The sequence below is a fragment of the Panicum virgatum genome, chromosome 2K (assembly GCF_016808335.1).
Source record: "Panicum virgatum strain AP13 chromosome 2K, P.virgatum_v5, whole genome shotgun sequence".
Lineage (NCBI taxonomy): Eukaryota > Viridiplantae > Streptophyta > Magnoliopsida > Poales > Poaceae > Panicum > Panicum virgatum.
Genome location: NC_053137.1, coordinates 50,964,472 through 50,978,106, shown reverse-complemented (window position 1 = coordinate 50,978,106; position 13,635 = coordinate 50,964,472). Strand labels below are relative to the sequence as shown.

Sequence of the window (13,635 nt, the reverse complement as noted above, 5' to 3'; positions counted from 1 at the left end):
GCTTCAGATGAGATGGACAGAGCTCAAACGATCTGTTTAATTGGTGTTAGGTAGAGAGTAGAGGGACATCGGGAAATTAGGCGTTCAGAGAGGCTTTTACCCTGCAAAGAAAGATGGAAATTGAGCTAGAGAAACAGAAAAATCATGTCGTGTCCTGACCAATGGAAGATTCGCTGTCTGTTCTCTCTCTTGCATTCGGACAAACACAACCAAAAGTACACTCACCATCAGAGCCATTTTCTTTTGCCGAATTGATTTGATGGGCAGGGTATCTAATCCGTCCACTGCCGAGAGCATTCAGTAAAGTAAGTTCGAAAAAATTCAAACTTGTCACAGCATTATCACACAATTAAGAATTCTGTGCTTTCTTGTAAGAAATGGTGGATCTACCCAAATTAGCAGTTTGTCACCGTGCTCATGGCTTCATGTGCGCTGGTTTCTCCATATCCACTGAATTATGATCGACAATTAATGGCTGAATTTCCGAATTCTTTGTAGATTCAGCATCAAGCAAAACTGAGGCTATGATAAATAATTCAGGCAGGTATCATAATTGGCAGGATCAGTGTGAGTTTTTCTTACAAGTTTACTTTTTTTTTTTTGAACTGCTTCCATTCAGTAACAGAAATATCTTCATCTCTAGAGCTACAGTTCTCCTCACGCAAACACAACTAAAAAGAAGAAAAATAAAAACACGCAGAAAATAGCACGTTATTTATACCGAAAATTATAATTTATACCATGGCCGTGGGTATCAGTAACCCAAGGGGCAAAAAAGAAGAAGAAAGAAGAAGAAGAAGAAGAAGAAGAAGAAAAGCCAAGAACCCGGAGGAATTCTCAGAGAGATCGACCAAGCCTGGGAGCCGGTGGTGAATTACGGCCAGATCGCAACATCACGACACTCGGATGCGCTTCTTGGGCGGCAGCGACCGGAAGACGGTGGAGAGGTCGCGCGGGACGGCGACGAACACCCGCGCGGGCGAGGGCAGCGGCGGCTTCCGCTTCACCGGCATCCGTGGCGCCGGCGGCTTCCTTGGGGCCGGCGGGCACACCGCGGTCGGCCGCAGCCTGCTCTCCTCCGACGTCGGCGTCGACGGCTCACGATCCTCCTCCTCCTCCTCCTCCTCCTCCTCCTCAGCCGCCGCCTTCGTGCCGTCCCCAGCCGGCGCCGGGGCCGACGGAGACGCTGAGGCCGAGGCACACGGCGGGGGCGGCGGCAGAGGCGCCGTCTTGATGGGCGGCAGCGCCGGGGGAGCCTCGTCGGCGGGAGACGCCATTGCTACCCCCCTCCCCTCACTCCAATTACCGACGACGACCTCACTGGGTAAATTGGGATCGAATTCTCCTCGCCCCGGTGGGAGGGTGGGTGCAATTTCAATAACAAGGTTCGTAGAGGTCTAGAGAGAGAGAGAGAGAGAGAGAGAGAGAGAGGTTGGGGCGGCAGCGCGGAGGCTGTTAAATAGCGGTGCCCTTCAATGGAGAGGTAGAGAGGCGCGACGGAAGGGGCGGAGCTGCAGCACGGGCCTAGCTATTGTCTCATGTAAGTATGTTGTAGTTTAGATCCCAAAACAATAGAATTCGGCCTAAATTTAGCCAGTTTAGCAGTTTGCCCACTTTTCAGGCCCGCATGGAAGCCTTTTCTGGCTCCGCCCCTGCGTCGAGGAGGGAAGAGGTTTACTAGGGGCGTAATGGTAACTGCTTGGCTTTAGCAGTAATTATTAATTGCTGGCAGGCGGTAATGCTGTTTACGTGGCTAATAAACATCGCAGAAAATTCTACTTAAAAGCAGGTTGAGGCGAGCGAGTCGCTGTGTATTCTACTAGCTACATGCGCATCACTCCCCAACTTGCTGATAGGATATAGGCGTCCGCCTATCTTTCCGTGCACCGAAGAAGCTCTCGGGCAATCATGGTCCCAACCAGCTCGCTGCCCTGCCCTAAAAAATTTTTACCACTTGGTAGGAGTGGGGGCTTCCTGAGATGCCCCTAGTCCTTTGTTATGCACGTCCACCCTGCCACATGTAACTTAAAGCTCTGGCGCAAGGGATGGTTTGCAGGAGCTCTATTTTTTATATTGAGATTATGCTGGCCACTATGGCTGAAATGAATATAGAAAAAAAAAATCCGGCACAACACATACAGCTGACATGCGGGCCAGTGAGCACGAATCGATTTTTTGGCATTCCAAATATATAGGGGCCTGATTACTGATAACAATTCATTTGTTACTAGAGACAGATGTTCAGAACACGGCGGTGGGAAAAAGAAAGGGCAACAAGATTATGCAGGGGATCGGACTAGAGGAGGTAATTAGTTGCCTTAGCCTCTCAGCCTCAGCGTGCATGTAATTAGCTCCTCCCAGCAGCAGGTACAGTACAAAAAGCTGGCTGGGGGAAGCGTGCCTCTGCATGATGGAAGGCGGCCTTGGTGCTCTCTGCCCATCGATCGATCAGACGGCAACTTGCAAGAGCTACCACACCGCGCAGCAGGCAGCAGCAGAGCTGCGGCAGCGTCGAGCAGTTTTGTTACAGCGGCACGGCCTGGTGGCCAGCAATCTGCAATAATCCGGAGGCGCCGGGCTAGAGAACAAGGCGGAAACGAACAACGGGGTGTGGCTTTTTGCTGCGCTTCTACTTCTGAGAACCTGAAGCTCTCAGCCGCTGCAGTCGTCAGTCCGCGCGGCGGTCGGCGGCACCCACCACCACTTTCCCCGGTCTGGCTGGGTGGCCTCATCACCCACAGTCACAGCGCTGTCGCGCCCTGCGCCCATGGGCATGGTCATGGATGGTGCGGCCGGCCGTGCACACGGCCCCTGTGGACCAGGGCTGCATGGCCAGGTTTCTGCAGGACTTCCTCGCGAGGAAACTTTTGGGTCATCGGGATGCCACGGAGCAAATTTGCCTCAGTTTTTTTTTTCGGTTAGGGTATTTTTGGAATTTCCTCTAGATCTTCAGAGAAAGCATATGGGGGCATCGACGGTCCTGTGCTCCTGTTCCATGTGCAAGTTAAATAATGTGTTTCACACAAATGAGGGTTTACCATCGTGTACGGTATCCTCTTGAGGAGAATAAATTGCATACCATTTTGGTCTCCTGAAGAGCCGCTAGAGGGCGAACAATGCCTGAACACATTGTGAGGCCAGAAGAGGAAGGACACTGACGGGGAATCGAAGGAAGTTATGAACTCGATATATAGTGAACAATTACATTATGAGGTCAATATAGGGAGGACAACAAGGACAGACCATGCTTACCAGTTATGATCCATGCCACTGACAAAAAGGCGCGCGGCCAATGCATTTTTAAGAAAAATGCGCGGGAGTCTCTTTTGATTTCTGCTAATTAACCTTTAAAAGTTTAAATAGGTGCAGGACTATACATAGAAGAAACTTAATTTCATTTGCAACTGGCGTAATATCACAACCAACAGGAAAAGGCAACTCATAAAATCATGGCAAACTAACATTGCGTACAAGAAACAGCATTGATGCTTCCTTTTCACTATTGATGATGGTGGAATGCCTCAACGAAGCCTGTGCAGTTTGCCCCCTTTCTCGTTGGGGTTTTTCAAGTGCGTACGTGTGTGGCGGTGAAGATAAAAGTAGCCTTCAATTATGGAAGAATTACTGAAGCTGCCACTGGCTTGCAGGGGAAGAACCGAAGCGCGGAAACGGGGTCCGGATCCGTGGAAGAAGAGAGAAGAGACGACCAGATCTCGCCTCTCGCCTCTCGCCCCCACCGGATCACAAAGGTGGCTGGCACCAAGAAAAGCTGGTGCCGCCAGCCCACATGGGTCCTGTTGGGTTGGAAGGGTTTAGTCCTCCTAATCCCCCTGTTTTTTTACCACTTTATTCCCATCCAAAGATTAACTGGCTTGCACATTCTTTACATTGCGGCCATGCATTAGGGCCTTGTTTAGTTGTAGGTGTAAATTTTTTGAAATAGAATTTTTTTATAATTGAAATATTAAATATAAACTAATTATAAAATTAATTACAGAACTTGTCTATAAACTACGAGACGAATCTAATGGGACTACTAAATCCGTCATTAGCGTATGGTTACTGCAGCACTTTAGTGTCCAATCATGGCCTAATTAGGCTCATTAGATTTGTCTCGTAATTTACCAGCAAACTATATAATTAGTTTTTTATTTTGTCTAGATTTAGTACTCCATGCATGTAAGATTCCCATTCAATATGATAGATTTGGAATTTGGAATTTTGCAACTAAACAAGGCCTAGGATTGCCAGTGCACACTGCCCACCGCAAAATCTATCCCTTGTCATCCTGCAGAATTTTTTTAACTCTTCTCGCGGATAATTCTACTGCAGTAGCTAGCTGAAGAAAGCATGCATGTCACATTGTCTATTTCTACTAGTAGAGCTCAAACTATTATTGGTGAGATTATAAATGGGCCTGTAAAAAATATCCAAGTTGAATGATAGTTTGAGCTCTGCCGCGGATACAAGTGTAGTAGCATATACTAAGGATATCCATTGTTTTCGTATCTGCAGTATATATAAACTATGCATGCAATTAATGCAAGTTGATAGATAACTTCCCACATATAAATCGGTGTAACTGATCAGCTGTGTATATGGCCCCATACATGGTTACATACAACAATAGTACATAATACTCGCCATTTCAAAATTGAAGGCTGTATATTTCTCATTTTTTTTGTATGAATGTGCATTTATTGACCCTTTATTTATTTATTTATTATTATTGGAACGTCGTCAATTCGTCACACACAACAAAGATGTGACGGCCACATGTGTTTAGAAGAAGATTAAAATATCAGAAAATAAATACGCATCCATGCTGATCTATACCTACATATAGTATGAGTACAGTGTATATTATTTCCAAACAGGAGAGAGAATTAACCCAAAAATTAAGTTACGCCACCGCATACACGGATCTAAAACATTTATTAAAAGGATACACGCGCACAGGCGGATCTACTACCAACTCGCGCCGCCTGGCGTAGTTCACAGCTTCATCCTCCAGACGACGATCGAAAAGGAGTACGCGTACGATTAGTCTATGAGCAGAGGGTGTGAGGTCAGACGTCAGAGTGGAGGAAGGATGCGGTGGGGCTTGGAAGCATTTGCACTGCAGACTGCACGGATGCGCGCGCATCACCGTCTCGAGCCGAGCGAGCGGAGGCGGAGAGGGAGAGCAGGGTTAAAAAAAAAAAGATAAAGTCTAAATTACAACCCTATACTTGTCATAGTAGTCTAAATTACAACCTAAAACCATAAAACCAGGCAAGAAACACCCATGTACTCTTAAATCCGTCTAAAACACAACCTTGGGTGGTTTTGTGGCCGGTTTTCGCTGACGTGGCACTGTGGGGCCCACGCATCATCACTGATGATGCGTGGGCCCCACAGTGCCACGTCAGCGAAAACCGGCCACAAAACCACCCAAGGTTGTGTTTTAGACGGATTTAAGAGTACAGGGGTGTGTTTTGCCTGGTTTTATGGTTTTAGGTTGTAATTTAGACTACCATGACAAGTATAAGGTTGTAATTTAGACTTTACCCTAAAAAGGATAAAGTCTAAATTACAACCCTATACTTGTCATAGTAGTCTAAATTACAACCTAAAACCATAAAACCAGGCAAGAAACCAGGCGGAGAGGGAGAGCCAAGCAGACTGCACGGACCTGTTTTTACCACTCAACCGGACCGGTAACCGGTCTAACCGGTCGGCTAACCAATGGAAACCGGTTGAACTGTCGTTTTTTGTTTGAAATTTGAATTTGACCGGTTTTTTCTGATAACCGGTCAAACAGGTCCGGTTGGAATTGGAGGGCGTCGGTTTTGTCGGACCGGTCAGTAAAAAAACCTGAGGGAGAGACGGCACCTCGCGCTCGCGCGCAAATCATGTGGGCCATGTGCGTGAGGCCAGTGCATGTGGCCCGCGGCCCGCGGCCCGCCTGCGCCCGCTCGCTTCCGATGCAAGGATCCGGGGATCCGAGGCGCCGCTTCGTTCTTCTAGTATACGCCCATGTGGATACGTTTATTAATTTTTTTATACATATACTAGGGGAAAAAAAAGAAAAGCTTGGATCGAGATTGTATCTGATCTGATGACGAGCCAGCCAGAGCCGATATACAGTAGAAGTGTGCTCGCCACGTGGAGCGCGTGTGGCAGCCCTTGCGCGGCGGTGATCCCACGGCATATAGAATCTGACTGCGGGGTGCTGGTTGGAGCGAAGCTGCCCTGACGCAGGCTGGATGTCTAGGCAAAAGCCTTATTTTGAAATCCCGACGATGCTCGTCCCAGTGAGGGCACCTCTGCCTGCGAGCTGGGAACTCTTTTTTTTTAAAAAAAGACACATGGTCGCTGCTGATTGGTCTGCTTAATTCAATTGGTTGGCATTGGCAAAACAAGGCATGAACTGTTTGATTGCAGTGGATTTTAATCTCAAGGTCATCGATCGTCCTGCGTAAATTCCGAAGTGCTTTTTATCCGGATCCGCGAAAGCACAAGGGCATCATAGCAGGAGAGGACGTGCTCTGTAGATTTGCAGCGGGGGGCATCTTTCTTTCCCTTCACTGTTGCTCTCGATAGGAGAAACCTAAAAAAGGGTCCAGCGGCCTGTGCCGCGCACATGCATGGCCTTCGCCCCGCGCACAGTGGCGCACGCCTTTCACCCCGCTCCCTGGGCTACCGTACCATCGCAGCATGCACGACGCATGATTCGCCGTCTCGCTGGCGATACGGCAGACGTGGACACTGCCCAATGATCGATGATGCATGCAAAGCAACGGCGGCTTCAATTCATCCGACGTTTTTGCCGGCGCGGCGTATTGATGGACGCGGCCGGCGGGCGTGGGTCGGGCCGCCCGGCCGGCCGGCGGCGGGGACCGGCCGCCGTCCATCTTCGTCCGTCGTCTCGCCGGGCCGGAGGGAGGAGGAAGAAGACTACCGGATGCGTGGCAGAGGTGGTCGCCGTCGCCGTCGTCGTAGTCAGACAATGTGTTGCGCACGATAGAGATCGAGATGGCCCAGATGGGGACGGCGGCGACGACGATGGTCGGAGGTGGCCTGGCCACTGGCGGCCAGCTGCAGATCGATCGGCTGCGCGCGGAGACAATCGGCGCCAGAGGACCACCTGGGGAAAGGCGAGGCTTGCAGCTACCTGCTCCTCCTTTTCCCCCCGGCCTTGCTAGAGGCTCGGGCTCCCGCAGCACTGTGCTGCCATGCATGCGCGCGCGCAGAGCCGCAGCGGCGTGCCAGCGCGTTCCTGGGCCGGCCGCGCTCTGCACAGTGACGGCGCAGAGCAGCAAGGGAACGGATCGGTCGGGGCATCGGGCGATTAGGATCTGCAGCGCGGGAAAGCGAGGGCCTGTCAGTACTGTCAGGCCCCCCCTGCCATGTGCGACTGCGACTGCGAGAAAGGCGTCGATCGTCGAGGCTTGCAACCGATGGGTCATGGGTGGATCGATCCATCTGTCAATTGCCGATCGCGTGCCGTGCATCGGGGATCGGCGTGGCGATGCAGCGACGGCATGCCCGCAGGGCGCAGCTAGCTAGCGGCGGCCGGCGCCTGCAAAGCTGCCTGCTGCTGGTAGCCTGGAGAGCCCGGGCCCTCCTTTTCTCCGGTCAGAGCTCGGCAGAAGCCGGCCGGTCGATCAGAGGCTAAAGCTTCGTTTGCAGTTAAACCTCCTATTTGCCTTTGTGATTGTGAGCGAGAGCCAGTAAATCAGCCGGTTGGATCGACCCGCGCTGCAGTGAAAGGTCGCCGGTGCATGTCACTGCGTGTGGGTGGGTGCGTGAGCTGCTCCCGGAAGAATTACTGCTTGGAAGCTTGTTTGTTCCAGCGTAGGAGGATCAACTGACAATGGCTGCCCTGCAGCGGCAGAGGCCGAGCCGGCAGACAAAAAGCAAGCTTCCTCAATCCAGCACAGAGTGCTTTCATGCCTCGCGGTCTCGGAAGGAAAGGAGCAGAACGTTCCCTTCTTCCTGCCACGGAACAAGTCTTGGGCCGTTACGTCAGGAGTCGGCCCGGATTTGCAGGAAGAATCAGGACTCGGCCCAGCCGGCTGAAAGAGAAGAAGAAGCATACCTGCCCGGCCTGATTGGGATTACAGCAGCAACCCAACAACCAAACAAAGAGAGAGGAGGTCTCTGAAGCCCGGCCCAGACAATTGGTACAGCCTTGTTCTGCGCGTCTCGCGCAGAGAGAATCACCGACGACGATCACACTACACGTGAGAGGGAAAAAAAATGCTAATCCGACTATCCGAGTACTGAAACTGCTAGGATTAGGAAGACGACTGGCGCACGAGTCCAATCACAGTGGTGGCCAAGTCAAAGGCGGTGAGGCCCTGCAGCGCGTGGGTCCACCCGTCCACGCACGAACACGCGCTTGGGTCATCAGGTGAGGAACGGGACCTTCCGGGCATGGTCAAAGGAATTCGAGACGTACCGTGCTGCATTCGTCTGAGCTCTGAAGCACCGCGAGGACTCTTAGCTAGTAGTTCAGAGTAGCATGCTAGCGACTGAAGAACTTACATTATTCATGTTGGTCAGATCAGGTCGTTCATCACTCGAATTCGCAAACGGCTTGCATTGGACACAATGCGAATTCCAGTGCCAGTGGTTAGCAGGCGTTTTTGGTAAGTTAAGAGCTCGAGGCTAGGTGGCCTTTTAGGAAATTTCGGATGGGATTTTAGTTCATTTCTGATCTTGTTCTAAGTTTTTTTGTGTGACTATATCTGGTTCTAAGGTTGGACGAAAAGAAACGGAACACCCCAGCAGGCTCGGACGATGGTCAGCAGCACGAGTGGCCGGCCGGCGTGTGGTCCCAATTTTTTCAGTCGGGTGAACAACCAACGCTAGGGAAATATCCTAGCTATATAGTAGCATATCCAAAGCGCACTACTACCACGCATAAAGAGGGAGATAAGACTAGTATACGATGTATCCATCCCTGTCTGCTCCAAGAAATGCCTCATGATGCAAGCCAATACATATATGATTATATTATATATATTCCCTAATGACCCAACTTAACCTAACGTCCTAATTAACCTGTGCGTACGGCCCGTCTCTGTTTTAAATGTAACTATATACGCATGGCTGCACGATGGAGTTGAGACAAGATGATTAAGTGTAGCGCACATATAATACAAGAGCCGTACGTGCCGACCTCTGCCCCTAGTCAAACTAGCTTCGCACATAGGACTCTCTCCCCCTCTCTGGCTCCCTCTAACCTCCCCTTTAGTTCCCAAAAATTTTCACCCAAAAATTTTCATCTCCCCTTTAAACACATGTATGAAGCACTAAATGTAATTAAATAACAAAACTAATTACACAGTTTGGATGTACATGACGAGACGAATCTTTTAAGCCTAATTAGTGTATGATTAGCCATAAGTGCTACAGTATCAACATGTGCTAATGATGCGGTCAAAGGCCTCAAAAGATTCGTCTCGCGGTTTCCAAGTGAGTTCTGAAATTAGTTTTTTAATTAGTGTCCGAAAAATCCTCCCGACATCTGGTCAAAGGGATGATGTGACAACCAAAAATTTTTGGTTTTGCAACTAAACGCGCCCTTATCGTGGAAACAAAATCAAGGCTGTGTTTAGATTCGCGAAAAACGGGTAGAAAAGGTCGCATCGGACACTGTAGCATACTGTAGCACTTTTCGTTTGTTTGTGGTAAATATTATTTTATTATAGGCTAACTAGGCTCAAAAAATTCGTCTCGCAACGTACATCAAAACTATGCAATTAGTTTTTTTATTTATTTACATTTAGTACTCTATACATGAATCATTTGTTATATTTAATGTTTCGATGTGATTTTGATGTGATGGAAAGTTTGGAGGAATAGGAGGGAAGTGAACACAGCCCAAAGAAGGAACACAAAGCAAAGCAGGATCATCTCTGCCTGCCAGGAGTCTAGGGCGGGCTAACCTAGCGACGGCGACGCAGCAGGAGGCACAAGTGAAGCCTAGTCTCTCCAGTCTCCACGACTCCTCTACCGCTGCAGCGGCAACGAAGCATCCTGCCATCCCCCGATTACCCCCTCCCATGAACCCGTACTCGCGTGAAAGCTCCTGCTGGTCCGCTCGTACGTACCCCACGCCGGACACCGCCGGCCACGCCGACGACCCGCCCGGAGCTCGCCGTGCCACTTCCAGCAAGATGCCTGGCTGGCGTTGTCGATCAGACGGGCCGGCACGCTCGCTTGGACTCCGGCCGGACCGGACGCACGCGGCGTGGCTGGCGGCGACCGGCAACCTCGTCCGCGTCGCTGTCCCCAGGGCCCCACCCCCAACCACGCGCGGAGACGTCAGAGCGGGGGAGGAACGTGTCCGGACGCCTCACCACCTCGTCAGCGACCTGATCCGCCTCGCGGCAGCGGCAGGACAGGAGGAGGAGGAGGAGGCGTGGAGGGCCCAGGTGCCAGCGAGAGCGGGGGCCAGCTGGTGCGTCTCTAACAGTAACGGATAGGGACGGCCTGCTGGCGGGGGGCTTGGCTCGTCGGTTCGGTTCGGTCTCGCCGAGCCCACAGGAAGACGGGGCCGGGGCGGGGAAACCGCTGCCGGTGGGCGCGGTCCTCTGGCCACGCAAAGAGGGACGGGGGCTCGCGGAGGCTCATCCGCTCGGCCACCAGGGGCTCGGATCCTCTGCGCGCTGGCAAAGACAGAGAGCTCGGGGCGCTGGCGAAATCATGAAGAAGTTGCACTAGATTTATAAGGCTCTGTTTGGATCCCAACTTTTTTTCTGAAGTCCCTATCACATCAAAAGGAATCTTATTATTTTATAGTATTAAATAAAAGAGTTAAATACACCAGCAGCCCTCGAACTTGTCCCCAGGTGCCACTTGGGTCCACGAACTTGCAAAATCGAAATTTGACACCCTGAACTTGTTAAGTTGTGCCACTTAGGTCCATACCCCTTCAAGGGGCATGAATATTTGCAAAAAAAAACCTTAAGTTTTATTATCTTCTACCTTCGCATCCTTGAGGGAGAGATAGTGAGGAGGCAGGGCTACCACACACGCCGCGCGCCGGCCTCTGCGAGCCGCTGGCCTCCACGGCCGCCCCAGCAACGCACAGCACGGCGCGGCGGCCCCTGCGGCACGAGACGAGGCACGGTGCCGCAGCCACCGTCGCGGTCCGGAGCCGCGGAGGCGGGGCCCGATTAGCGGCGCGGAGCCACGGAGCTCGAGGTGTTGAGGGACGGCATGGAGCTCGAGCAGGGAGGAGCCCCGGCGGCGGGGTCCATCTCCGCGACGCCTACGAGCACGTGGACGAGGCCCGCCCGTGGTACCGCGCCATCTACGTCGACGGCGTGGTGGCGGGGTCCATCTCCGTGAAGCCGGCGGCGCCGGCCGAGGAGTGGCGGCGCCCATTCAGGGCGCGCACTGGGGCTGCGGCGTGGTGATGCGCGCGGTGCCTGCAGCGGCCGGGGCACGATAGCAGCCGGCGGAGCTGCGGGCGGCGGTGGGGCCCGACCAAGGCCGGCGGAGCTTGACGAGGGCGACCGCAGCGGCGAGCTCGTGGGCGTAGCGGGGCGCGACCGCGGCCGGCGGAGACGTGGGCGGCGGCGGGACCCGACCGCAGTTGGCGGAGCTCGACGAGGCTGACGGAGCCACGCGCGGCGGCGGGGCGCGGCCGCGGCATGCGGAGCCGCGCGTGGCGGCGACACGGCAGTCGTGCGTGCGCGGCAGCTCGCCGGCAACGCGGCGGTCGTGCACGTGGCCGCTCGCCGGGGACGCGCGTCACTGCCCGGCCACCGCCGCAGAGCATAGCAGAGCCGAGGCGCGAGGTCGAGCCTCGTGCTCGCCGGCGAGACGGAGCGCGTGAGCGAGACGAGCCCGTACGCGCCCAGCTTGCACTCGGCGCTCACCTGGTGGAGCAACTTGCGGACGGAGACCTTCCATGTCCTGTAGGCCTTCTCGAACAGGAAGAGCGACGCCTCCGCGAGCGCCACGGCGTAGAAAAGCAGGAGCGCCGCCCCTTCCCGAGCTGCCGTGCCCGCTGCCGCTGCCCGGCGTCTGCTCACACCACGGCTTGAAGAAGGACGCCGACCCGCCGCCTCCAGTGCCGAGCCCGGCGGCGCCGGGGTGCTCCACGATGTCCAGCTGGATGCGCCGCCGCCACCAATTCTTCCCGCTGCGCCGACGGGGGTGGGGCCCCTGCTCCGCCGTGCCACCGGCTCGAGACCGAGCAGAGGAAGCGGCAAGCCAGGGGCGGCGGCCTCCGAGGCCGCGAACTCTAGGGGCAGCGGCGAGCGCGGAGTCCGCAAGCTCCAGGGGCGGCGGCCACGAGCTCCAGGGGGGCGGCGACTTCCGCGGCAGCCGCGAGCTCCTGTGGAAGGCGACGAGGCAGGGGGCGGCGGCGATCTCCACACATTGGCGGAGGAAGCAGGGGAGGCGTCGGGAGAGAGAAAGAGAGAGAACGGAAGGGAGGGGGTGAAGGTAGAAGATATCAATTTTGGAGGTTTTTTTTGCATATATTCATGCCACGTGGCGTCATGTCAAGAGGTATGGATCTAAGTGGCACAACTTAACAAGTTCAGGGTCCCAGATTTCGATTTTACAAGTTCGTGGACCTAAGTGGCACCTCAGGACAAGATCGAGGGCCGCTGGTGTATTTAACTCTAAATAAAATCTGTTTATAAATGTTTTTTGACAGCTGAGTGCTTTTTCGCGAGACGAATCTAATGAGACTAATTAATTCATAATTTGCTATAGTGATGTTGAGTGCTTTAAATTTTTGTTCCATAAAGACTTGTCGGTACCCCAGGACTGGGGTACCTCCTCTTGCTGTGTCTAAACAAGAGTCTCGTAGTTATCCTTAACTACGCCCTGACGGCCGAGCAGCCGGACCTCTGTGGTCCGGAGCCCTACTCTCCCGGCAAACGGCCCCGGACCCGCTCCCCGCTTGGGGTGGGTTCGGTGACGCCACGTGTCCCGGAGGAGGTAGCCCTCAGACAAAACAGCTAGGGGCCCCGGACCTCCCAGGGAGTACCGGACCCCCGCCGGGTCCCGAACCCCCATATAATATTCGGACCCCTCAGCAGGGAGGAACCGACACCCTGCCTGGGGCTGGTCCGGAGCCGCCACGTATCCATAGGTACGGGCACGCGCGCGGACCGTGTGGCTTCCACTGGAAGACTCGCCTACCTACCGCATTCAATGCAGTAGGCGGAAGTGCGCTCTGCCACAGCAGAGCCCGATGCGGCTTTTGCTAGGTTGCACTATTGGTCGCGTGTTACCAAGGCGCGCAGAGCAGTCGCTGGCGCCGCCCACGCCACGCACGTTAGTCTGTTACGCCAGTTAGACACGACAGCTCGGCAACGGAGTATCATAACGCCTACGCGGTAGACCCAACAGTCTACGCTGCAACCTACACTGCCTCAGCGGGCGCCTCGCCAATGGAACAAGTGAAGACTCCCTTCGGTCAGAGAGTCTACAGTGCAGTGAAGCGTATCCGGGAAGAGATTATCGGCCACTGTAGCACCATTAGTGTCTTTTTGATAGTAAAATATACCTCTTTGTTGGGCCCATCTATCGGAGTCCAACACCTGTGTACGCGTCCTCCTTGCACTATAAAAGGGGTACGCCCGCTAGAGAATGGCTCAAGCCCCAGCTGGGCAGAGG

The 13,635-nt window shown here is 53.6% G+C and overlaps 1 protein-coding gene across 1 annotated transcript; it reads right to left on the bottom strand.

Moving 5' to 3' along the window:
- Window positions 1-525: 525 nt before the first annotated feature.
- Window positions 526-1,569, bottom strand: LOC120695753 (vegetative cell wall protein gp1-like). Its single transcript, XM_039978976.1, has one exon. The coding sequence runs from the start codon at window positions 1,275-1,277 to the stop codon at window positions 894-896; it is 384 nt and encodes a 127-aa protein (XP_039834910.1). The 5' UTR covers window positions 1,278-1,569; the 3' UTR covers window positions 526-893.
- Between the last annotated feature and the right edge of the window lie 12,066 nt (window positions 1,570-13,635).

Excerpts from the sequence above, each read along its gene's own strand:
- LOC120695753 (XM_039978976.1), bottom strand. The coding sequence starts at position 1,277 with ATGGCGTCTCCCGCCGACGAGGCTCCCCCGGCGCTGCCGCCCATCAAG.